Here is a 26,744-nt window from a genome sequence, read left to right as displayed (position 1 = left end):
TGGCAGGATATGTTTAGAGCTCTAAATTTCAAAACCTACAACAAAGGTAGATTTGTTGACAGAAAACTTAAATTGGTTGATTTTAATGACAAAAGGAGCAATATTGTACCATAGGGATGGTTACTCCAGTAGTTTTTCATATGAGCTCATTAAATTTCTCTGTATTTGAAGTTACCAAAAGCCATAGCTGGATTTCAAAACTGTGGAAAACTGTATAGGGATCTTGTTTTATGAGAAGTCAGCCTTAAATAGCCTTGAAAACAGGCCTAATTTATGAGGTTTGTTAGAATCTGAGGAAGAGAAATACATAGTTTTTTCTCTGGAGCCGCTGAGAATTGTTGAATTACTGTAGTACTAGATGTGAATTATTGGCACATTAAGTTAGTTTTGTGCCACAATGTTTAGTTAGTTTTATGAATTGGGCCTTTGTTATTTAGGAGGCCAGCATGGGAAGCACTGGGGCTGTCATTAGTCAGGCCCATCCATATTTTATTGTGCTGTTAGGAAGTCAGCATTCCAGCCCATCATAAAGGGTGACGTTTCCATGCTTACAGAACTAATTCTTCATCACAACTCCCTAGATCTAGACCTGAGGAGCAGTCCCAGTTCTAAAGAGGTCACCAAAAAGCCAGTGGCAATCATTGTGCTGGTAAGATTAGATCAGTTAGACAGTGCAGAAGTATTTATGAAGTAAAAAGATAATAACAATAATAATAATACATATTAAGATGAGAGCTTTGAAATGGCTGTGGCTTTCACCCTGCATGTAGTATATTTCCTGTGGGATAGCCATATGAAAATAGTTGTCTTGGCAATTGAGACAGGCCAAACAAGGTGGTTTATAGCAGCTGAGAAGGGAGTTGCTGGTTTTGTTTTAACTGGAGAAGGCAGACATTTGGTTCAGAATGGTTCATCACCCCCATTTTCTCTTTGCTGCTAGTAAGTACCCCCCACTTCTAAACACTTCTGAAAGACATGCAGCAGCAGCAGCAGCATGAAGGGCAGTGAGGGGCCAAGGGAGGCAGCCTGGGAGCCGGCCAGGGCACTGAGCACAGCTCAGCTCACACAGTCACACACCCTGCAGCAGCCCCAGGGGACAGGCCCAGCCAGGCAGGGCTCCTAAAGGCTGGCCTGGCTGGGTACCCAGTGCTGGAGCTCTGCTGATGAGATGTGCCAGCACTTCCCACAGGGACCGAACTTCTCAGCATCTGCAGGTGCCACCAAGAGTGAAAGCCAAGCTTGGAGAGTGCCTGCAGTCCCTGCTGGAGCTCTGCAAGGAGCAGCTGCTGACTCCCACACAAGACTCAGCACCAAGGGACTTCCATGTACATGGACTGCAGTCAGCTGTACAGGAGCTGGCTGCAAGACAACTTCATATCTGAGCAGAATTTCTTGGCCTATTTAAAAATACATTTATTTGAACATGAAACTCCCTTAATTCTCCTGCAGACCAGAGATGGCAGAAAGTATTATAGGCAGGGATGTCCCCTTCAAACACTACAATTGTCTGGCTTTCTAGTCAGCAACTTGGAGATGAAAATGTGGCAGTTCAGAAAAAGGTCCTTTCACAAAGTTGTCATGGATCTCTTTAATCTTGTGCAAACTTCATGTCATGCATGCATGAAAGGACTAAGCATGGAGAAGCACAGAAGAATCTTGCTTTTGTGTAAAGACCAAATATCTCAGAAGGCATTTGAGGAAAGGAATAATCAGCAGAAGCATCTGTGTGGAGTACACAGCCAGTGTGAAAGCTGCTTCTGTCACTGCTGTGAGGGCTGAAGACAGCTCTCCCTCCTCAGGTGGCACAGCATGGGATGGACATGAAACTCCTTGCTCAGAACAGCTCAGTTCTGCCTCATGTTTTCCAGGGAACACAGACAAGTATTACTGGCTGCAGGTGCCATTCCTCTCTGCTGAAATGCAGCTCTCTCATCTTCAGCTCAGGAGTGTAAATTCATCTTGTTTTTGTGAAGTACGGTAATGAAAAATAGCTTGGTCAGAAAACTGAATCTTTGGGATGTTCAAGAAAAAAATTGATTCAATGAAATTTGAGTTCTTTACCCAAACACAGTGCTCTTATAAAAGATAGGGGCAAAGGATGTCATAAAACCAGAACCAGCTCACCAAGTTTCCAAATACAAATGCACTGGAATAGATTGATTTGCTAAATTACTGTGGAGTGGCCAAAACCCAGAGTGCTGTGCAGCCCTTCAGAAGGACCTTGCCAGGTTGGAGTGATGGGCAAAGAGCCCTTGGCATCTGATCTGCATCAAAGGTGTAACTTCACTTTAAAACATGGGTACTTAAAGCTCTCTCACTTGACTGATGTACTTTGCTACAGACAACCGAGCCTGCAGAACCTTCTTACAGAAACCTGTGGAAACAAAATGAGTAATCTGCTTTATTAAGCTGCTCCTCTACATTAGAATGCCTCTACCATGAAGCAGAACAACTTTCATTTTATATTAGACCAGTTTTTTGTTGCAGTGTTTAGATTCTGAGATAATTCTTTGTAACCTAATCAAAACTGGGTTTTTTTGTGCTTCACAGGTTGATGCAGAAGGAACACAGGAGGATGTTTTCCTGGAAATCTGCAAGACAATTGACTCTTTTCTGAAAAAGGAAGAGGCGGCATTTTTTTCACCAGAAATGCAGTAATGGTGTGTAAGGTGCCCAGCCTTGCCCACGTGCACCCCACAGCCATGATTTGCTGGTCAAAGCAGAGCTGCTTCCTTGAGAGGTATCTGAAATTTGTGCACGTGGCATTACTCTAGATGAAATCTTAGTTCTGGAAGTACACCCAACAGAAAGTGGTGTGTATGCTAACCCCACTCTGAGAACTGTATTTTGTTTTCTTGGGTGTTTGCTCTTCATGGGTGAAAAGCAGCAAGGTGAGCAGCAGCTCTGGTTTTGTGTTTCATGGTCACACACATGCCATGGGAAAGGGGGCAGTGCCTGGCTAGCAGGGAGCTCCCCACCCACCCCAGCCACTGTCCAGCAGACTGACAGTAGGGCTATTGCACACAAGTTCCCCATTGATTATTATTTTCTTTTTATTAACAGTATTCATTTTTGGGGTGTCACTTAGCTTCTTCTTGGGCTTTAGTGCCTGAAACCTGTTCTCTGTAACATGTAGCTCTAAGAGAGCTGGAATTACTCAAGCTACAAGTTAAAATAACCTTTTCACACATCCCCAGAACACTGTTGCAAGGAGAAAAATTCACTGAAGATACAGCTGAATGTTGTGGAAGTCTGTCAACCCATTATTGGGAAGCAGACACCATTTTTGAGACAGTCTTGTCTTCTGCTGGGAATGTTATGATTTTGTAACTGATTTCCCAGTTTTGTGAGCTGAGAATGATTATTGTATTGTATAGTTAAATGTGCAATCCAGTAATGATCCATATTAACAGCACTTGTGCTATAGCTATTAAAGTCCATATGTAAAGTTGGTTATGAGCCAGAACATCTCATGTCATCTCTAAATTTCACTTTGGAAGTATTTCAAATGCAAAATTCAGATCATCGTCTGTTGTCTTGTACTGGCATTGCCAAAGCTTGGGAAGGTGTGGTGGGGTGGGAAACCAAAAAAATAGGAAAATGTCAGGGATTATTTGATTCATATTGCTTGCACCTTTAGTAAGCCATTTATCTGTAATCTGCAAAAAAGTCTGTAAAAGTGCTATTGTATTTCTGTTAGGCTAACTAAAATATTGTGGAGTTTCTTTGGTAATACTGACAGCTAAATAAAACCTTGTTTGACATTGCTGTAAAGTAACTGCATCCTCTTACTGGAACTACTGGATGAATTTACAGTGAAAGTGGGTTGCATGATTGCTTGTACTGTCAAAGGTGTACTTTATGCAGATTTGCATTTTTAAAGTTACCTTTCTTGTAATGAAGACATAATACAAATAAAACATGTACAAAAATGAGGAGTAATGATTTCTGTTACAGTATATGTGGGTTTAATCCTTTTCAAAGCACAGTACATGACTTGAAAATATAGCTCAAATCAGCATGCTTACAGAGTATGTCCTTTTTCCAACCAGGGCAGATTCTTCTGTTTCCTTTTCTTCCTTAGCATTTGCCCTGTAGATGCTAATTCAATTATTTTTTAGGGTCTGTTTTACATATGTTCTTATCCTTCACATCATGGATGTTCCTTCTTTCCTGGGTCCTTCTATAGCCTACATTTTACCTCTGGTGCTCTAGAAGTGCTTCTCCAGCTCCAGCCAGTGCCATTGAGCAGCAGCAGCAGCGCCTGCAGTACCACACCAGCCCTGGGCACCAGCAGCTGCTGCTGCTTCTTTTTAAAAGAATACTCTGCAGTTACCACAAAGTTGCAAATTCATCTGGGTAGGTTTTCTGGAGTATTTTCTATGATATTTAATTACAGTAGAAGTTATAAAGTGTGGGAGTCTCACACTTGTGCAGGATGGGAACAAAGGCAACAATCAGCTGCTATTTTGTTGGGGTTTTTTAAATCAAATTACAAAAATTATTAACCATACACTTTCAGTTTAATTTTTCTTTCTGCTTCTTCTGTCTTTTCTGTGTAAAAAACCAAAAAAATCCCATGCTTGATTTGGTGTTATGTGCATTAGATACCTATTTGCATACGTTCATAATGTATGCAGGAACAATAGCTGCATATGCATGCATAGGGAAACATTAATATTTATACATATTCAATAAAATAGGACTTATCCAAGACACTCTTGAGTGATTCAGACTTGAAATTATCCTTTGGCTTCCAACCTTGTTCCAAGGATACCAAGATCTTTTGTTCTTTCCAAGCTATCCTAAACTGATGACTGAGTATTTTCTCTAATTTACTTTTCTTATTTTATTCCCATAATTTTTTCAGGATATAAACAGAAAATTAATGTTACCACAGATCCTCTTCCTGATAATATACCTTCACCAACTCTAGTTTCCTATAAAGACCATGAATGATGTGGAAAGCATATTTTCATGGCCTTAGAAAGCCTCTCAGAGCAGTATCTTTTCCAATTAAAATACATCACGTGAGTTTTGTGTTGTGTTTTTTTAAGGTTTATTAAATTTATCTAAGTATATGAGATACGTGAGATATGCTTACAATATGATACTTGCTCAGTGTTTTAGTAACTGTACTGTATTACTTTCTAAATAGATTAAATGCCTACATTCTTTCTTCTGAAGCAAAAAATAGCTACACCTAAAGTTATTGCAAAAATACTGACCAATTTATAATTAAAGTTACTAGGTGCAGCCAGCCAATTATCCTTCCTATTGCCATCTTTTGAAGTCAAATTAGTTTGTTTTCTAGCTAATTGCTCTGAGTATTCTAGCTTCAAAGCAACTGGAAGTCTATTACAGTTATAAAATAATCAAGTGTTTCTGAATCACAAGCTATACATTTCAATAAAAAATATATTAAGTAAAATATGTCACAATAATTACAAAGCTTCTCAGACAATGGTATACACTGTACCAAGGCTACTAAAATCTGGATTTTCTGTGGTCTGACAAAGAAGTCTGTGAGTGAGGAGGAGAGAACTGGAATGCTAATCCTGCCGGGCCGGAGCGGGCCGAGCCCCGGGCGGGAGCGGCACAGGCGGCGCTGGGGGCCCGATCCAAATGTCCTGTCCAAACTTTCCATCCTGATTAAAGAGTCAGAACTACACAGAAAGGAAGTCACAGCAAGCATTCTATATATAAACAGACTGTATCCACATAGTTTATTTCTCACAGTTCTCCTGACAATTGAACATTATTTAAGAACATACTGTATACACAGATAAGAAGAAACATACAAAATGTTTTAAATGATGCACAACAAAATCCAGCAGTATAAAAGAATGCATGTGAACCCTTGCTCACTGCTCAGGCTAAATTTAATCACTGTTTAAATAGTAATAAAAATACAATCTTTCATGGATCTTGTGCAGACTACAAAAGAGGAAAAATTATTACCATATATATGATTTATATTAGGCAGTTTTCTTTGATGAGTTGCACTAACAACTCCAAATACAGAGGCAGAAGGCTGTGTATTTTATTTTAAAGGAGTAAATGTTGAGTATTAGAGACTTTACACAGTTACTAGCACTGGCACTTTTCACCATATTTTGTACACATCACATGATCATCTTATATAACATTACATTTAAAAAATATATCTGAGTGACAATTTTATAACATTCACACACCATGAGCTGGTTAAGGAAGCAATGCCACAGTTGCCCCCTGTAGTGCTTCACTGTTGGTAAATAGAGTTCATTGTGGTTTTAAAAAAAAAAAATTTAAAAAATTGAAGGTCAACATGATTAAGCAGCTCCGATTTAATAAAGGCCCGTAGCCAACCATTGCTGAGACAGTGAGTATTTTTAGAGTACAGCCTAGAAGCAAACACTGTCATTGGTTAAAACCTTGCCTAAAGAAGTCAGTTACTGTGCTGAAAACTATTTCACAACAAAACTGCAAGCTACTAAACTGTTTTTATATAAATACTTCATCTCCTCTGGATCTCATTATAACCAAGCTCTTCAAAGCCTTTGGAATTTACTCTATCTTTAATGTGTGCTCTCATTTCTGGCTCACCCTTTTGTATGTGTTTCTTTTGTTTAGATTCACCACCTAAAAGTGACTAATGTGGTGAAAGAAAAGTCTCCCAGTGAAACCTTCTGCACACTAGGAATGTTCAGCTGCTGTTCAGTGATCTAGAACCATGACAGCTCAAAGCTGTAGTTTGACAAGTACACCCAGGAAGCTGTCATGCTGTGAGTGACATTTCAGGGAAAGCAGAGTCTTTCCAAAATGTGCACAGAATTAACAATGGTGCCATTGTTATTTTTCAAAGAGGATAGTAAACCCAAGTTGGTAGATCTGCTTCCCATGTCATCTATTTGCTGGAAAGTAGTTTGGGTCAAGATAATTGTAACTGGTGCCCTGGGACATGCAGTAGTCTCTGTCTAAAAATGTCTCTGCTCTGTAAATAGGTTCTAACTGGTGATCTTCCTTATGAATCTCTGTTTCATGCAGACTGCAAGGGAAAGAAAAAGATAACAGTTTAAAAGTCAAATACTTTCCTTATATTTAACTTTCAGAAACAGTGATCATATGAACAGATTCAAACCAAACTGGATAGCAGTTCATTCATAAAGTCTAATTCCCCCCTCTATTTAACTGTACCAAACCTATTTGTCCACTGTATTAAAGAAAATTCAATTATACATCCAGAATCTGCTTACAAAATGTATCTCCCACAAAGAGATGCTAAATTATCTTCCACTTTATTCAACACAGGGTAAGTGTCCCGTGCTGGAGCAAGGATTTCCAGCCTACATAGCAGTTCTGCAGCAGAGAGATTCAATGTAATGACAAATAGCAAGTAGAAGCACAGGCTGCTTACCAGTCAGAACAGGAATCACAGAAATCCAAGGACATTTCTTGAGGGCAGTCTTGGCAGTGCCACCGAACGCCCTGGATGGGTTCAATCCCGCAGTTATCGCACTGTGGAGCAGAGGGAAGGGCACTGAGAAAGCAGCAGCTGAGGGAGGCACTGCCATGCTACCAGTGCACACCAACTCACCCCATGGCAATCTCTGTGTGTCCCTGGGCTACTGCCAGCCCCACAGCTGAATTCTCCTCACCACGTGCATAAAGAATCCTCATTCTCCAGGAGAGGCCCTCCAGAGCCCTGAGGATCCATCGAGCTTTTGCCTTGCTTCCCACTCCCCCAGTGCTCCACCTTGGCACCACCCTGTGTGAGCAAAGCAGCCCAGCCCTGCCTGCAGACACTCTCATCCTCAGGTGGCTCCAAGAGCTGCTGTGACACAGCACAAGGATGGATGTTTCACACAGGCCCAGCTACATGGAATGTCTGCCCTTCCATGGCAGAGGGAAGCAGTAAGACCAGACCAGCAGAGCTTGTTGGGCTGCTGGGGCTGTGGATCAGGGCACACTGATGCCCTTTCCAACTCAGGAAATGTAGTAACACATCATGGGTGGGCTGGAACTAAAAGCCAGATGGCCAGGAAGGAAGGGGAATAACATGTTCAGAGAAGGAAACAGAGGTCTGGAACTAAAACTGAGCAAGGCGACAAGAACTAATCCCAAGTGCAAGAGTGTGGCATGAAGAGAAAAAAATCAAAGATAAAACAAAACATGAAAGACTAGATGAAAAATTCACAGTGGTACAGAAAAGGGGCAAAAGTATTTGATCAAAAAAAAAGAAACTGGGAAAATGGTACTTGTAGGCAAGGAGAGCTTTTAAAAAACCTGAACTATGAAGAGTGCTGCAGAGACAGGACTGAAAAGGAAAAGAGAATGTGGGAAACAAGTCTGTGCTCCCATAGCTCATCCTCTGTCCATCCATCAGAACCTGAACTGCTGTCTCAGCACTTGGGAACCCAGTGGGGCACAGCAGCTGCTCCTGCCACCACCGAGGCACTCAGGGTTACCAACACCTCACACAAGCCCTGCCACAGCTGCACCCCCTCTGTCCACAGATGCTTTTCCAGTGTGAGGGCTGGAATAAGGAGGGACTGAGCACACCAAGAGCTGTTCTTTGAAAATACCAAGTTCAGAACAATGCTAGAACTGAAAAATTGGCTCCAGTTATCTCAAGTTGAGAACCGAGACAGTGGAAAGCCTTGACCTCAGTTTTTATGCTCCAGCTCCCCTCTGCCCTGTGAAACAGAAATAATACTGTGCCTTTCATTTTTTAATGAAGAAAAGAAGTATTTGCAAATTGCTCGGATATTATAGCAGTGAAAGCCATAAAAAGCCCACAAGGGATTCAATAATTCAATATTCAAAGCACAGGTTGAATAATGTGTAGTAAATGAGGCCAAAGGCTCTGCAGAACCAAAACTGCTCTCAATGGCTGCTTATTAGGTGAGGTCTGTCCAGCCCACAGACTGAATTTCCTGAGGGAAAACAGCCCATAATCACGTGATTTCTCAGCTTACTATAATGCATTATACAATCAAAGTCAAATGCAAAGAAACTTTCAAACTTTAAATGCTTGACACTGTGTAATGTCAATTTTCTTCTCAGGATAATTTTATGTAGAAAAAGAAGTTTGTTGAAGTCTGGTCTGACTGATTAAAGCTTCAAATTTTGGGGGGAAGAAAATGCTTATTTAAAAAATCCCCACAAAACGAAACACCAAACATACCATGCCAACTAAATCCAACAAAAACAAGAAGCATCTTGGTGGTCTAATAACTTAAATCTGTCAGTATCAACTGACGAGGCTCTCTTAATTTTAAAGTCAATTTGAATTGAACCTTGAACTGTCCTTGCATTCTTATGTGAATTGGTATTAGAAAATAAATCCATCTCCATAACACTAAAGAAAAAACACCTATTCCAACAGTTACAGTAACCAGTTAGACACAAAATCCCTTGCAAACCAGAAAATAAGATTTCCAGAGTGCCCTTTCTTTCATGTTGCCTATTAATGGTTGTTGCTCAGACAACACATCAGTTTAACTTAATGGTTTTTTTCTTAATTTTATGTAAACATTGTTTTATGTCTTTGCTTCAACTTCTGTTAGTTATCACTTGATTAGATTGTGAAGTAGCTACAAAACAAAAAAAATTTTTAATCTATTACTCTTATGCAAAATTTCTGTCCCTTCTTTGGCCTCAGGTGGAGGCAAAATTGCTCTAAACTCATAATCAGAAAATTATCATTAATAATCACTGTCAAAACAGAATGTAGTGTCAAATGGAATTCTATTATGATTTAACAAGGCTCTAATACAAGCTGTATTTTCATAATGTGGTGAGAAAAAGACAGCATGTTTATTAATTTCCATATAGTATCAGCATTCAGTGAAAACTGAGCTACCAGAAAGACTGAATTATGTAGGCTGTTTTTCTTAAAGAAAATGAGGGAAAACAGACTCAGTGAACAAGAACCAAGGAGCCAAACTTGTTATATTCCATGAAATCTTTTCAGGACATTCAAACCACATTCTCTTGGAAAACTTCTACATTCCACTGAGCAACAGAAGAACATCTCTTGCACTCACCTTAAATCCCACGTGCTGCACAAACCCACTTTCTGCATGCATCTGCTGGAGTTTCTGTTTCTTCAATTTTTTAAACTCTAACAGTTCTTTGTATTCGGGCAACTCTCGATATGTTACTGGAATACTCTCTTCATCCTGTTCAAGGTAAAAAGAAAGACAGAAAAATATTCTTACTTAGGAATACAGTAGCTAGTAAGACATGAATTTGTTCCATAAATCATTATGTATGATTAATAGTATTCAAGAAATTGATGGCACTACTCTAACATACTGGAAAAATATTCTTAAAACCATAACAGCCATATCCAGTATTAACTTCTCACCTTTACTGGTAAGAATAAAATGCAATGAGAAGCACCATGCCATGACTGAAAGAGTAGAACTCACAGTTATCCAACTCCCTTTATCCCTTTACTGTCTCTTAAGAGCTTATAAAAACAGACTGTTTTTTCATAAATTATGAAGCAGTTTGTCTCCCTGCAGGCCAGTGCAGACATCTTTGCCAGAGAGGTACCACAAATGCTTCTCTCGTTTTCAAAGACATGCAAATTCTGTTTTTTTCTCACACTGTTTCCTTCAACAAAGGTTGAGGATCTGCTAAGAAAGGACAGAAGCTCTAATTCTAGTTCAGATGCTCATTTCAAGTAATGGTTTTATTGTAGCAGCTGTAGTTGGTAGATGTCACCTGTTTTCACAGATGACAAGTCTTTACTGATGAAGAGCAGTTTTCACATTCTACACTGACAGAAACCTTCAGGTAGGGAGAACAACTACAACTACAAGATAGTGATTAAAATTCTTCTAATGTTGCCTGCATTTGTAATTTCCATTTCTTTTATGAATCTGTGAAGATTGAAGATTCTGTATTATTTAGTAAGTTTATTAAAGGAAGTGAGGGAAAGAAGCTTTACTACATTTCTGAAAGGCTTTATCAATTATTTAATTGCAATTATGAGCCTATATAAAGGGCTAGGCTGCAAACTATCAGAAAAAGTTATGGTTAAATGACACAATTCAGTTGTGTAGTGATAAGCTACATTTCCTTTAATATAAAACAGAGATTCACCTTCCATGCAAATCTCAAAAGCTTTTCTGAGAACAACTGCCCATCACACAATAACTGGTTACTGAATAAAGTATGCTTTAATAGCTCCCTGTGTGGACAATTCATTCTGGAATAGTAAATAGCTGTGTTCTAGAATAATTATAGACTACTCACAAAATTAAGAAATCATAACTGAAAAGTAAATGAACTCTGTTAGCAATAGTGGGTCTTCACTTGAAAATAACTTGTTTATACCAAAACATAATTTTTCAGGAATAGTTATGACTGGTAATAATCAGGCAATTCTTTTTGTCTTTACACAGGAAAAGCATGTGGTAATTCCACTGTGAAATCAAAGAAAACCATTTTTTTCCTGCTACACTGCTTTTCTTCTGCTAAATGACACGAAGTATTTTTCTCCAAGACAACGACTGTCACTAAGAGATCTGACTTGTAACACTAGAATAGAAGCCTTCATTTTGAATATAGTTTACAGTCCCTTTTTGCTTCCAAATTGCTATTATTTTGTACTGATTGTGGGATCTTTTGGATAACTGAGCTCCCCTGTGTCTTTCTACCTTCCTGAAAGCCAGAACTGGATCTCTCTGGAAATGTTACTCTAGTGAAGGAAGAAAAGATTATGCCAAATTAAAAAAATGTCACTGCGTGGCACATGACCACTCTTATCACTGCTATGGTGCCCACATGACTACAATCATTAATTATGAGTTAGGGCACCATGGTAAAACCAAAATGTTTCAGGAAACTGTTCAGAACAATTAGAAAATATGTATTTAAAACCAATACAGAACAAAAGCATGTTAGCTCAAAAAGAGGTTGCATTGCATCTCTTCTAACACGCATTTTGCTTTCCAGGCCTTTTAAGATTCTTATTGGAATATGCAAAGTTATCAGGAATGGCTGTGGAAGAGCTGGAAGACCATCACAGAGAGAACACAGAAAATGAGCACAGATGGGATTTAAGACTAGGAAATAAATAAGTAAATGTAGTACGTAAGGAATACTATGCAGTGCAGGTAAAAAAGTCAGTAAAGAAAATGAATGGACTGATAGTGGGTGGCCTCAATACTTGTGTTATGCAACAAGGTTTTCACACACAAGATGTCACTAGGCTCACCAAAAACAACAACAAAAAAAAATTAACTAGTCAGGTTCTTCAGTCTAAGGAAAACAGGAAAACCACAGTGATTCACACCAGCTGTGAAACTTGCCCAGCTCCCAAGCAGTAGGATATAGTCCTTCTACAATTCTGTATGGAAATGGGAACAACATATGTCTAAATTCCTGTTGTATTATTGCATGGGATAAATTAGGAAAGTAGTACACTCCATGATGCAGCAATTCACTGGGTTAGGATGTCTACTAGAATGTGCCTCTAAGAATACATAAATATGCTTGCTGATTGCCAATTCACTCTGTTAGTTCACACTTTGAAGTGGATTTTACAAAATTCATAATTAATTCAGCCAGTAGAAGATAAAAAAAACCCAGTGACGCCAATAGCATTTGAATTTTACCAGGACTCTATGTAACCTTTCTAAAACACATCTTTAACCAGAATCCCAACTATATCATCTACATGATTTTCAAACCTCTCTCATACCAGATCACTTACTAAAAATATGCAACTAGAACTTCTTCGAGATATTACAGGACAAAACTGTTTATGACTTACAGACTTCCCTCCTGATTTGGTCTAAATTCTTTGCTGTCAGAAGCTGTTATAGTAATAATGTATTTATAATTCAAAATGGCTCATGAATCTTATTACAATTTAAAACTTCCTTGATGATATTTTATGGTGAAGATGCCTTATCTGTTAAACACTAAACAAGGTCAAAATGACAGCAAGCAAGACATTCTCTGACTGATTAAATGACATACCGACACTTCTTCTTCTGCTGCAGTGTCCATATGGCTGTGAAAACTGCATCTGTCATCATCTTCATCCATATAAACTGGAGGTTCATGAGATGTCATGAAAGTTGAAGGTTTGAAAAGATGTTTATTTAAAGGATGTTGCCGTCTACTTGATGACTACAGTGAAAAAATGGTATATTTTAAGAAACATTCCTTGGCTATCATTTAAATAAATAATCCTCATTGACAAAACTTTGCCTGGAATTTGTTCTTTCTATGAAATATTCTATAATGTTTCCAATTACTTATATTTATATCTCTGTATCACAGCTGCAGTTCTTTTCCCCCATAGCAAATGGAATCCAATAAACAGTGCAGTACTTTGGTAAAAATGCAGCAAAGAAAGAGCCCTTACAGTAAAACCCCAACCACCTAAACAGGTGAGACTGACAGCAAGAGTAAAACACAAAGTAAGGCTCTTACAGTTTTGAAGACTGAGGACCAGAGAGCAAAAATATTAAAAAACTTCTAACAGTGTGTGAGACCAAGCAAGGAAGTAATTTTGCACAGGTCTAAGAGACAAAAGGTCCATGCTTGGCACTTATCAACTTCTTGTACTTGTGCCTTAGAAAAAACCCCATGTCTAGACCTATTGTCCTAGTGCAGGAGGGATAAAGCAATTCATTGCAATAAAAAGAGGATTCTAAGAGTTAGAAAGAACTGCTCCCTAAAGGTTTTCATTTCCACTGCAAGAAAAAGGAACATAAAAAACATTAGATGGAATACATTACTCCATTAGCGCACATCTAGAAACTTTCAACTTTAATACTGTCTGAAGGTGTAGAATGATGCCAGTTTTAAAAGAAGTTACTTAAAGGCACTCAGCCCCTATTACTTATTCCCCAGTGGGAGAATATTAAATATCAAAAAGAAGAATTTGGGGTGAATGAAACTGACTCAACCCCTTACTTAGCTGCTTTCCAGACTAGCAGTTTGACATTTAATGTCAAAACTTACATTCCTCGACTTAAAAAACCCTACAGTGTGAATCAAAAACGTAAACATGAAAAGTGTTTTTCCTAACAATCATAAAAGTGAGGATTGCTTTACACAGTGCCTAGCTGCTCATACAGCTAAAACAAAAGGAATACTTGCAATAGTTAGTACTTTCTCCTTTTTCAGCAAGAGCTTTTACCCCAAAAGGTTCCTGTATCCTGTATCAGTTACAAACCTGTAATATTCTAGTACAAGCCTTTATCTCTAAAGAGGGATGTAGCCTTATTTTACAGTTGTGCACAGTTTAAAAACTAAAGGCACAGATGACACCAATGATCAATGCAGACAGAAGTACCAGGAGGAATTGAGATTAGCTCTGTTTGGTCTTAATGGAAGAGATGAAGTCTGTAGTAACAACTGGAAGGTGTTACCTCTGATCTGCAGAGCTACTACAGTGCAAAAACAACAAGAATTTCTTCTAAGACTAATGTATTATATCTATTGTGTTGGATTTTTCCACTTTCTGCCTTATGATCACCAGCTACCTGAGTTTTGGTGCTTTTATGATTTCCCTTAAGATTTCAAACCTCTCTAAAATACATCCATGTATAGATGACATTTCAGCCTGAGCTGACACAGTGATTTACATTTTTTGTTAATAGAAAACAGATCTGCATTCAATACTAGATCTGGAGTCAGGAAAGGAAAACTGTGACTATGCTTATACAGCAGCACTGCCATGCATGACAGTGCTGTGACCTACAAATTGAACTCAGGATTTGAATTATCTTCCTTTGGTGAAGAATGAACTAAAATATTACTTAAAAGTAGACAGTTAAAGATCATTTTCCCTGTGGGAAATATATCTCTAGATCAGGCTTAAAAGCAGGTGCACTAATGATATTATATAAGGATTAAATTGAAAATGATAAGCCATAATTGAAGAACTGAATACTAGAGTCATAAGTCTCTGATCCAGTTTTATTTTCACCAGCAGTAGGTAATGGTTATACAGGAAAATAAACTGATGCATCCTGCTTCATTTCCAGTATCATTAGTTAGAAGAGACATATGTCATATGAGTAGATATACAAAGTTAACTTCAACAAGATGTTCAAAAACTGAACGGGTTTCTAACCTCTCCAGTAACCATTTTAAATAAGCATCCTGAACAATCCCCATGGAGAAATGTAAGCATTTTCTTATGAAGCATCCCTTTTGACACAAATCTTTACATTAAAGATAACTATGTTTCTTATTTTCCCATAGGTATGTGCTTTAAGTATTAGCATCCAGTTTCAAACTTCTATTACTGGCTTTACTGCAGATACACTGCAGTTACAGTTACTCAATATCAAAATTAGGACAGGCATCACCCAGGCTCCCAACAGCCCTTGCATTTCCTTCTGCCACATCATATCTCCACTGGAGACCTGGGAGTAACAAACCTGGTATGGTGCTGTCAATCTGTGCTCAAAGCAGACAGCTCTATCAGCAGGCTGAGAGCTCAATTTCTCCACATTCACTACTGGTTTCACTTTTTCATCTGCTTTATTTCTTACACAGGATACAAATATAACACAGGGATCCTGCTTAAATACAAACCGGGGCAGAACGACCTTACTCTTATGACCTGCCAATAAGGATGTGAATCACAGTGCAAAAACTGAACTAAGTATTGGATATCTTCTAGATAGAAGCCTAAGAAAAATCTGTATGATGGGACTATTACTCTTGCAATGTGAGATTGTTAAGAATTTTACAGAAAATATGTTTCACTCTTGATTATACTGGATTTACCCACAGTGCAATCACTGTTCAAATTAGTGAAAAATACAGTTAAAATGTCCCACATCAACTGATTAAGTACTCCTAATATTTATGAAATACAGTGATCTGCTGCCTGACAACAATACACACATTCTGTAATGATGGTCTTTCCAAACAAAATTAACAGGAAAGAACAAGAGGTGTGACCAAGGTAATTATAAGTGGTAGAGTGACATAAAGAACTCAAACAATTATAATTTTCAGAACTAAAATTTCAATGCCTGTTGAAATCAGCCACACAGTATTACTATACTACAGAAATTAACCCAAACCGTTTCTGTAATGTGGATTTCTGACAGATGAATCTCCACAGTATTTAAGGTATCACTGTTTCCAGCTGGTTTTTTGCTTCTTCTGCCAGAAAGCACTTTTCCAATGGACAAGGTGGCAGACAGTCATGTCTGCACCTTCCCTGCCTGTTCATAGAGCACAATAGTAGATTAAAACCCTGGTGAAAGTAAAACGGTATTACCATGATGGATAGCAAACTGGAAAGGCTCCAACACAAGCGTTACTGTTTGCAGTAACTTCAGACATTACCTGGAGACAACTAAGGGTGTGTAACACTTTAAATCATTACACACCAGCTGTGGTAGATCTTTGTATCAACCCATGGACAGCAACTTTTGTTTCTAACCTTGCAAAGAACTAAATCTGCAAGTCTGCCTTTCTGTAGAATCAATGGAAAGTTTACTCTATTAAATATTTATCAGAAAACATCATGGATACCTGGATGCAAACCAGAAATGTTACTCTATAAAATGCCACTGGTAAGGGGTTTTGAAGAAGTTTTGTAAATACCAAGTAAACAAAAAAACCCACCCAAACCAAATAAATAAAACACCCATGAAACTTGAGACTGTCCTCTTTTACTGTCTATAGATCTTATCAGTACCCAAGAGCACCTTAAAGATTATTTAAATCAAAATATGTGACTGATCTGCACAGAAATTTAGTCTTTGCTTTTGTAAATTAAGATTTTTTGGAACCATATTTTTTCTCATCCATTCTAAGACCAGAAAAGCACTGTATTTTAATGGACATTTTGGCCTTAAGCCTATGCCTGAGCTAATTCAGCATGCTCAGTTGTACATAATTTTCTATGGCTTTATTAATTAGATTACTGTACAGTTTGAATTATAGGGCTCCTTATCTTCTTCCAACAGGATTTTTATTATCACTTCCTGATCAGTTATGGTAAACTCACAAATGAGGAAGAAGTACCCCAAGACCATCATTCTACCCTGCCTGTTCAGCTGCAACCTGAACACTTCACCTTCCCAAGAGCTGCCATTGTGAAACCAGAATTAATTGAATTAACATCCAATTCACTCCATAGTGCTACTGGCAAAAGAAAGGGATTACCTCATTAAGTAACTTTATTAATCCATTAAAAGTATTACTGATTCCAACTCAACTTTCACATAAATGCAAACAGAAACACAGGATTCTGTAATATTGTCTCACCTTTTTGGAATATAAATATAAGTTTGGTGTTCTTCCTGGAACTGGAATACCAGCTTTAGTCAGCTTAATAAAATATTTCTGCACTCTACTGGCAACCTAGAAAAAACCAACATGCAACAAACTCAATGTCAAATGAAATGTAACTGGTCTTCAAAGTTTTGCCAGGGTTGCTACATTGATTCAGAATAACAGGAAAAGAAATCCTCTGGATTCTACTTTGCAACAACTACTCTAACTGGAACCTATCTGGCAGTGCTGCATTTGTGCTATTTCCAGATGCTTTGACAGCTTTCAGAGAAAAAAATTACCCTTCTTTAAAAATACAAAGAAGATCTTGCAAAAATTGTGATAGAAAGAACTTTAGTACTAGTTTACTTCCAACTGCAGCTAAACTCCTTCTTAGCAATGCCAAATACGTTATCCATGGTTAGCACACAGAAAGTAGGTTTCCATTATGAAATCAGCATGTCTATTTCTTCAGATGTGGAGAAATATAGATATGATCAGAAATTAGGCAATCCAGTATACTGAAGTACTGAATTATATTTTTATCTGAAATATACAAATGAAATAAATGAAATTAAAATACTGTAAACACAGAACATCAGTATTTTTTACTTCTGGTCAAAATGGAGAAATTCTGTCATCTTAGGGGAAAAATTCCAACAAGTCAGATGCAGAAATACTTGGTGTCTCCTCATCAGTGTCCTTCTTCTGTCTGTGATATTTACATGTGTGCCCCATTCTAGAGTACTGAGGTACAGGAAATTGGGCACTACAGTGTAACTCAGCCTGAGCACAGCTGGTGTCACTGCACTTGCTGTATAGAATTAAATTAATGCTGTAAAGATCTTAATGAACAATTAGGTGTGGCTTTGCCATGGGCTTTGGGGCACATTTAACATTCTGTATTTGAGAGCCATTGCTATTGGTGAAATGCAGGCCCTGCTGCTACGTTCTTAAAATGAAGTGATTACTGAAATACACTGAATTTTCTTAACTGATATTAAAAATAAAAGTGAAGATAAGGGATTACTTCTGGAAGTGTTTTACATGTTACCTGCTTTGCTGTTCTATTTCCCAGTTCATCTGCTATCTTCTGCCATCGTCGGGACTCTACCTCCTCTGGTGGATACTTCAAAAGCAACTGCTCCAGTTTTTTCTATATCAACAGCAAAAAGGAATAAACACATTTTTCCAAGTACAGTTATGAGCTGCCAAATATCTAAATACATGATTTAGATCTCCCAAGTGCTATAAACATTATCACACAATTTGCTTTTATGCTCATGTATGTTGCCACAGCTACAGAATTAAAGAGTTTTGGGTTACCTGTTCCTCTACAGTCCACAGCTGGTTAAAAGTTTCAGGTTTGGTCTCATCGCAAAGTCGCCCTCTTATCATCTGCTCAAATACAGGACATAAAATGGAATATCTGTTTAGAAAAGTTATAGCTGGGATAATAGATTTGAACCCTCTTCCTACTTAAGTTAAACCAAAACCAAACCAAAGCATGAGACTTCAAAACAAAATTTGTTGAAACCAAAGTTTAGTTCCAAGATTTGAGTACAGGAATGGCATGTCATCACCAACATGAACATTTGATATAACAGTTAAGACACTCACACTCCATACTCAAAAGAGGAAAAAAAAATTGAATTTACGATTTTGTAACTTTTTTCTTTCCTTTTGAACAACTACCTGTGGACGACTGTTTGTGGAACCTTCTGGACCATCACTTAAAGGCAAGACAGAGTACAAAACAGACTCTCCATCCTTCTTGGGATCCAAAGGACTTTTTGGTCTTGCAGGGATACCTACTGTAAGCAACACAAAGGGAGAATTATTGAACTTCCACACTGGTCATTTCTTTCTTGTAACATTTGCTCACTTCCTTTTACCTTTGTCAAAAATCAGCTTCACTCTCCTACTGTTACGTTTTCGGTTTTTGAACTCCCTCTCGAAGTTTCCAAGGCTAGTGGTGTATTGGTCCCAGGCAATCTCAGGGAGCTGAACAACTCTCTGAGGAAATGGAAGACCCATATCAACCTGAAAAAATAAGAATGAAAAGTAAAAAGCAATATTTAATGCAATCACTTTATATCCAAACAAAAACCTACAAATACTGAAATGCTCCAAAGCCCAATAGTGCTTTTTATTTGACAGAAGAATGGAAAACCAGAATTTCTGAAGTGCCATGCAGCACAGTTATTTTAAAGAGAAGGTGAGATCTTTCAAGAATTATACACAACAGTGCATATAAAATATGCAGCGGCACGGTCAATGATGGCTTATTGAGCATAAAACTTTAAAGAGTGCATTTCACAGCTGAAATCAGGTGTTTGACACTTCAACAACCTGTTTCTGACAGTCTTTTATTAAGCATACCATTAGGTGAGAATGTGCACCTTTCTTAACCCAGGAACCCAAAAGATCCAGAGTTTTATCACCTGATACCTCAACTCCTCCCATCAGAGAAATCTATGCCTATTTTGCACTGCTTTTGCTGTCTTCTGCCTGTAACAAAACTCTTGCAAAGCTCACCTCTTTATTTAAAGGTCAACTGCAAGACTATCATTCCTTTGCTCCTTTTTGGACAAAAGTACAACAGAGTACTTGAAACTGTCATTAGTATTTCCCCATAAAATAACTAGCAAATGCAACACTCTTTCATCATGCACGCTATTAACTAATCTCAAACTTAAAAGAAAGACAACTACTGAAACCAAGGGGCTTACATGTGACCTAGGTATCTACAAACCTAGGAAAAGAGAACCATAACTTCATTCTTCACTGAAATACATGTTGCTGTCACACTAGAAGGTAACCTTGTTTGCCATGGTAGATGCTGCAGCGATACAGGATTCAAGCTGAAAACATTTCTTCAGTACTCCTGTTATTTATTACAGGGGTTTTTAAAGCTTGAAAAGAAAATGTTTCCTTATAGAAATGGATTCTCCTCTATCAGACAATACTCAATTCTGTTATCTGTAACTCAGGTATGTTTTCTAGTGTTCACTTTGGGTTTGGAATAAAGACTACATCTCCTGCTCTTTAAACATGCCCTACCAAATTCATTCCAAGCACAACATTTCATTCCTCAAATGAGAAAGATGAGAATTTTTTGATCTGATACTACCAGTCATGTGTAGACTTCAAGTGGTCTTAAAATACCTACACTATAATTTGAAATTTAACAATTTCATTTCTACATTCCAAAAAAAGGAAAGGAAGCATATCTGATAAAATCATTGAAGACCTATGTCTTATAGATCTAGTAAGAAAGCAAAGAGCTATTTTTGCTCAGCAGTTAAAAGATTTTAAGCTCATATTTTTTAAGCAAGTATATTCTTCAGTTTCTACAGAGGCTGAATTGCTAGTTATTAAAAAAAATTCCAAGGAAGACTTAGGAAAAGTCCATAGAAATACCTTCTTCTGGAGTCTTTCCACAAATCCAATAGGATCTTTCAGTGCTTCTCTCTGGTGTCTGCCTAAACTTTCAAGGTCTTGAACTGCTTGAGTACGTTGAGCCTCGAGTACAGCAATCGTCTGTAACAGTCTCTGATAACTACAGAGACAAAGGAAAACATCTTACTGCAATTGCCTTTACAAGAGACACCCCCCACCTAAACACTAGCCGTGGTTATCTGCCAGAACCTACCAGATTTCATAGCTTATCTGAACCATTTCATAAACACTTTTACTGAATTAAAGTAAAAATAAATTAATTTTAAGACTATATGAATTTATATAAACCCATAAGGGAAAATATATTTAACTCTCCAGTGGCTTCCTTTAAACCGGTAAATTTTACAGCAGCTGAAACAATATGGTATCAGGGACAAACTGTATTCATATTCTCAACAGCTGTAACCAACAGGCTTTGCTTACAAAGTTAAAATACCACAAACAAAATGAGCTAATTTTTCTTCAACATCAGCTTCCTTCTACCCCAATACAAGTGGCTACCACAGAATTTTAACATCTCCCTCAACCATCCAAACACTGGACAGGAATGGTTTATAAATGCAGCATTTTATAGAAGCCCCACCTCAGAGCAGAATATGAGAATAATTTTTGAAATGTGACAATAAATCAAGGAATAAGTAATTTGCAAAATAAATTCAAACCAGATTCCCTTAAGAATACAGAAGCTGAATGAAAATGCCTGAGTTCCCTCAAAAGTGTCCCCCCAGAGCCACAGACCATTTGGGGTGTCTATTTACAGACACGTTCAAGCATCACTGGTGGGACTGTCATGCCTGTACCCAGTACTGAGTGCATTCCAAACTGTTCTCATAAAGCTAACTCAGACTCTGGAAACCATATGACATTTCAACACAGCCTTTAAAATACAGTTAACTACACTGAATACCTTTTATTAGCCTAAAAGTAACAGTTGCCCACTTCAGTTTCTGAAATCCCATAGCTACCCATGGCCCCTGTTGTTGCAAATTATTATCTATTAACTTTTTTCACGCCAATGTTTTCTGACATTTAATATTACAACTGTAATTTAGTTCAGCACAAAATACACATACTAACATCAGGTAAGAGCAGTTCACTAGTACAGTATTTCAGTATATTTTCTTTCTGTTCCCTTATTGTTAAAACAAGCAAGCCTGGCACAATTAATTCCATGTGTACTACAGAAAAGATCCAGAGTTTACTGAGGTAATACAAGTTTTTCAACTGACTGCACTAATAATTGGGTATTAAACTGCTGCCTCTCCATGAGAGAAAGTAATTTTCTTTCCAGTCAAATGTAACGTTTACAAAAATTTATAAAATATTGCTATACTTTTTGCAATTTGAAACTAAAATACTGAACTTGTTTAAGAACAATAGGACATGATTCTGTTACGAATTTATTACTACATTCATTTGTCTGCATATATTCAGGTTTACATGGCACGAAGACCTAAAATGTTTTATTAGGCCATTAATATTGAACAGTACTGAATATTTTCACTACTGGGAAAGTACTCCAGTTTCTTCTAATCAAAATAACTCTGCATAAAGCAAGATAATTAATGTGGCTATTCTTCAGCAGGTGAAAAACTAACTCCAGCAGCAGCAGCTTACAGAAGTGGTGACCCAGATCAGAGCTCCTGGGACAACAGCAGGGCTCAGGCTGTTCAGTGGCTGTGGATGAAGATTTTTACCCAGACCCTGCCCACAGCACGTGTGAGCCCTGCAGGCTCCAGGGAACTCAAACAGGCAGGATGCCAGCAGATGCAGCTGTAACAACACAGAACAGCTTAAGGATACCTGGGGAGAGGATTTACCCTGGACAGCAAAAAGCCTGTTTCCATCAGCAGGTGCCCAAACTTGTGCTAACAGAGCCGCAGTAACAGAGGCTCTGCAGCTGCACAAATTTGCATCTAAAAAAGGGCAGGGATTTAACCTTTCTTTCTTGACCCGTTTTACTTCATTTATTCCAATTGTATTTAAGCAATTGATTTTCTAAATGAAATTGAAAAAAAGTAGTAATTTCATTTAAAACATGTAAATACATAGAAGTAAAAAGTAACCAAATGTTGGAGATCTAAATGAAGTGATAATTTAATAATGATTCACATGTGTAAAGGCAAGAAAGAAATCATCTTAATGAGGTGGCCTTAAATAATTTAGTCAGAATGGAAAGAGATGAATTTACACTTGGGGAAAAATAACACAAATCCAAGAATATTCAACTTCAGTTACTTCCCTCATTAAAACATTCACACGACCTCACTGAAGTGGTCTTTGTGGAATTAAGTAAAAATACATGATACCGATCTGTGGCTACTGAGTAGCACTATAATTTGAGAAAAGGGGTTTTTGAACCAATTGTTCAGAATAAAAGGTTTCCCAGCACTTTTTTGTACTAAGATATGGATTAACTTGCAGCTATTTTAACTTCCATATTCAGTTTTTATGCATTAATACATTCTGAAGCCCAAGAATAAGACTGCAGTTTTATCAAGTGAGTATCAGAAGTACTGAAATACACAAAAATAGGGATTTTGGGATCTTTCATTGCCTGGGAAAAAAACCTGAAAATACTAGTCCTGAAATACACAGTTGCACACTCCATATTCTGGTATTTGCTACAGAACTGCATTCTCCCCAAACCACTGCACATCCCTTTCAACTTCCACAGGACCTTTTACTGAATTGTATGTCTGCAAATGTTCTTTTAAGTTTTGAACAACTACTATTCCCACAGGTTTGTACAGGCTCTCTCACCCTGTATGACTGTAATAAAGCCAAGTATTTATCTGAAAAAGCAGCAAGCTACATAAAAACACAAACACTCTGAGCCCTTTCTTGAAGCCTCTGTCAATTCTGGCTTCTTAGCCTCAAACGGTACCAGAATTCTCCTGCTGCATTATGCCAAGTAGTATTTTAAAATAAGTGCCTAACAATTCTACTCTCTGTCTTTTCAGATTCTTTTTAAGTAAGCACAATTCTGATCCAAACTACCTCCTGCAGTTGTGTTAAAATTCCCCAAAACTGAAAGTCTTTACTAAAACAAAAAGTAGCTCATTAATCTGCTGCAAAACCAGCTCCACCCTCCAATGAGGCACTCAAAGAGCAACCACCTCTACATCATCCAGCTACAGCTGCATCATTTTCTCTGGAAGACCTGTCAGGAATTAACAAGGAAAATTATCCCACATCATTTGCCAAAACCAAACACTCTTGAGTAAACTCACAGACAGGTCCCTTCCTCTGACTGAAGTTACACTTTCCTCAGTGCTAAATATTAACTAAGCACATACAAAACCCAAAGCAGTTTTCTTTGCAGGAAAACTTTCACTGCAGGGAATGTAATTTTCTTTCCACAATCCCAGTATGGAAACACTCTTGCAAGTTCTTACATCATGTTAATTGCCAGGAAGCTTCTGGATGAACACTTGAATCATTCCCCATAGCACAAAACAGCTTCAGAATCTCTGCTGAAAAACCTTGATTAACATAGGGGTTTGAGGGACTGATATTTCAAAAAGGAAAGCTGTTTCTTACAGACTGACAGTGATCAGCAGAAATTCCTGCTGATTCAGTTTTTCTATTGCAGTGACAAGTATTCCACTCTTTTGGACTGCTCCATGAAGTCCTTATCACAGAGCAGAGCCAGATTTATGGAAGTCATGCCATAAGCAAGTAGGTCTTACACAATTAATTTCCATGAATCTTGTTCTAACAGTGATTAGGGACACAGCAGCCTCCTCTCCTCTCTTGCCTGTGACAAAACCTGAGAACAGCACAGCTATTGCCTTAGTGGGACCTACATCCATTCTGATCCACTTTGCTGAGATCTACTTTCAAAATGCCTCTCCCCTCCATTCTTTCCTGTCTAATAGCATTTACATTTCCCATCAGAGTACTCAGAGTCACATCACAGATTTTAGTTTCTATGTGTCAGAACCTAACAGCAACCTTTAGAAAACACTATATAAATATGGAATAAATCTGCCTTAAAAACTGCATGTTTCTTAAGCTGACTCTTTTTTTCTATACTAAATAACTTGGCACTGACCTATAAAAGGGGCCACATCATTCAGAATATTTAAATAAAATATTTCATTTTTACAGTAAGAATCTGTCAGTCACAGTCTCTCCATAGTTTCTGCAGGTTTCCTCTCCCTTGAAGAGAACATCCTTAGTTGAATGAGTGATGTGAGCAGCTGATAGTACAAAACAAAGATTTTTACCTTTTAGGTAGCTAAATCAAATTAGTGGGGGAAATAAAGTGGCCGTTGATAACGTTCACACCAATTAAAAAAAAAAAAAAAAAAAACAACAACTCTAAATCAATATCCAAAGTCAGTTGAAAGTACTTTGGCAGCTACACTTGCCTTACATCACTCAGTACTTGCAAAGATATGTACTTTGATGCCTAATTAAAAAGAAGTTATTTATCCTCCTGTCTTCTAAAATTCTGTGCAGCTGGTGGTGATCAATTTCCTATCCCAAAACTAAATGCACTTCTCCAGTTATATAGTTCACAGCATGTTAAAATGTACAGTACCATCAGTTCTGGGGGGCTCTGACACTAAAAATGAGTACCATAATTTAGAAGTACTCATTAGTTCTTGTGCAGGTAGGAACTGTGAGGGTGTACACACGTCTCATAATAAAACACAGCTAAAATATATATATAAAAACCTTGTTATTTTGTATTTCCAAGAGCTCTGACACAAAACTGGTTGTTAGTCACCAGGAGGATTTGAGCAAGTCTTTGTTTCATTGCCATCTGCTGGCACTCCAGCAAAGTACAGATTACAACGTGTTCAACCCAGGTCATTTATTACTCTGGACTTTGGTCTACTAACAGCAATTTAAAAAAAACTTTAGCATCCTTCATTAGATGCTAAGAGAAAGTATTGGATATTAAAAATGTAAAGACTGTAAATTATGTAGGAAAAGGAAAACATTAATTGCACTTAGAATTTCCAAGTCACCCAAGGAGCTGTAGTTAAAGAAATTGGCTCCCTGGAGAAACCTGTGAATCAGATCAAACACAACCCTGTCATTTCAAAGAAGTATGGTTTTTTGGTTTGGGCTTATTTTGTTTGAGTTCATAAATAACAGAAAATCTCCCAGCTCCTAAGCTTGGCCTGAAATCTTTGCCAGTGTCACAACACAGTAATTAAAATACAGTAATTTTGACACTGCAGAGTTTCTTGCAAATTATTCTGACACGTAACTAAGATCTTAAAACATCTCTAACTGCACTCCTGAAGAGTCTGGGATTCAATGCTGGACATGCAGAGCACAACAGCAATTAGAAAGCACAAGAGACTGATGCAGAATGGCCCTTCTTTGATCTCCCTTCAGAAACAGAAAAGAGTTAAAGGGTATAATCAATAAGAGCATACATATATCAACCCTTGTCAGGGCTTTTAAAAGCACCTATGCCTGGAGGAAGCAGCATATGGTGGATTTTTACCTACCTAATGCTTAGACACTGCGACCAAGGTAATCTACTTATTAAACTGCTTTCTACTCTGGCTTAACCTCTTTACACATACTGTCATTTACTGCACTTTCACTGTGCATATTTAATATTCACACTTCAGACATCTTAAAGTAGTTCAAAGGTAAGTTAATAATTGAACTGCATCTCTATGTTATACATTAAACAACTGAAGTACATATTATATGGCTTCTTCAAGTCTACTGAGCCAAGAACGGAACACAAAGCACTATTTCTGAATGTCAGCCTCACACCTATTTAAAACAAAACAGAATTAACCCAAAAAGCACATTTTTAAAGGACATTTTTAAGAACCCAACAAATCCTAAGGCAAAGAAGTAAATTGTACTGCAGTAATTTACCTGGATGCAAAAAACCCATTTTCCACTCAAATTTTACCTTTCATCGGCTTCAGATTTTGTGTTTCAACCACCTGAAAAGTATTTTATTGGTTATCAACTTGTGATGTCCCCTTCTTTGTTTAATTTTTAATTCTTCCCCATAAACAGAACACATACTCATATATTTC

At 37.7% G+C, this 26,744-nt stretch overlaps 2 protein-coding genes across 6 annotated transcripts in view; one reads left to right on the top strand and one right to left on the bottom strand.

Moving 5' to 3' along the window:
• Window positions 1-3,935, top strand: part of AK5 (adenylate kinase 5) — an 82,497-nt gene extending 78,562 nt beyond the window's left edge. For all 3 annotated transcript variants that reach the window (XM_054638094.2, XM_077182379.1, XM_077182380.1), the window contains exon 14: window positions 2,551-3,935. In XM_054638094.2, coding sequence (XP_054494069.2) covers window positions 2,551-2,658 — 108 coding nt within the window. In that variant the 3' untranslated portion in view covers window positions 2,659-3,935. The remainder of the gene's footprint in view (window positions 1-2,550) is intronic.
• A 1,759-nt stretch (window positions 3,936-5,694) lies between these two features.
• ZZZ3 (zinc finger ZZ-type containing 3) overlaps window positions 5,695-26,744 on the bottom strand; it is a 56,640-nt gene continuing 35,590 nt past the window's right edge. For 2 of the 3 annotated variants that reach the window (XM_054638093.2, XM_077182377.1), the window contains exons 4-13: window positions 20,680-20,818; window positions 19,152-19,299; window positions 18,952-19,070; window positions 18,583-18,654; window positions 18,311-18,412; window positions 17,251-17,346; window positions 12,982-13,134; window positions 10,032-10,166; window positions 7,400-7,500; window positions 5,695-7,030 (exon numbers count right to left, since the gene is read on the bottom strand). In XM_054638093.2, coding sequence (XP_054494068.2) covers window positions 6,886-7,030; window positions 7,400-7,500; window positions 10,032-10,166; window positions 12,982-13,134; window positions 17,251-17,346; window positions 18,311-18,412; window positions 18,583-18,654; window positions 18,952-19,070; window positions 19,152-19,299; window positions 20,680-20,818 — 1,210 coding nt within the window. In that variant the 3' untranslated portion in view covers window positions 5,695-6,885. The remainder of the gene's footprint in view (window positions 7,031-7,399; window positions 7,501-10,031; window positions 10,167-12,981; window positions 13,135-17,250; window positions 17,347-18,310; window positions 18,413-18,582; window positions 18,655-18,951; window positions 19,071-19,151; window positions 19,300-20,679; window positions 20,819-26,744) is intronic. The other variant, XM_077182378.1, reaches the window with a different exon arrangement.

This window comes from Agelaius phoeniceus, chromosome 8, assembly GCF_051311805.1.
Source record: "Agelaius phoeniceus isolate bAgePho1 chromosome 8, bAgePho1.hap1, whole genome shotgun sequence".
NCBI classification, from domain to species: Eukaryota; Metazoa; Chordata; class Aves; order Passeriformes; family Icteridae; genus Agelaius; species Agelaius phoeniceus.
Note: the sequence above shows the minus strand (reverse complement) of the source record. Positions and strands in the feature narration are given on the sequence as shown.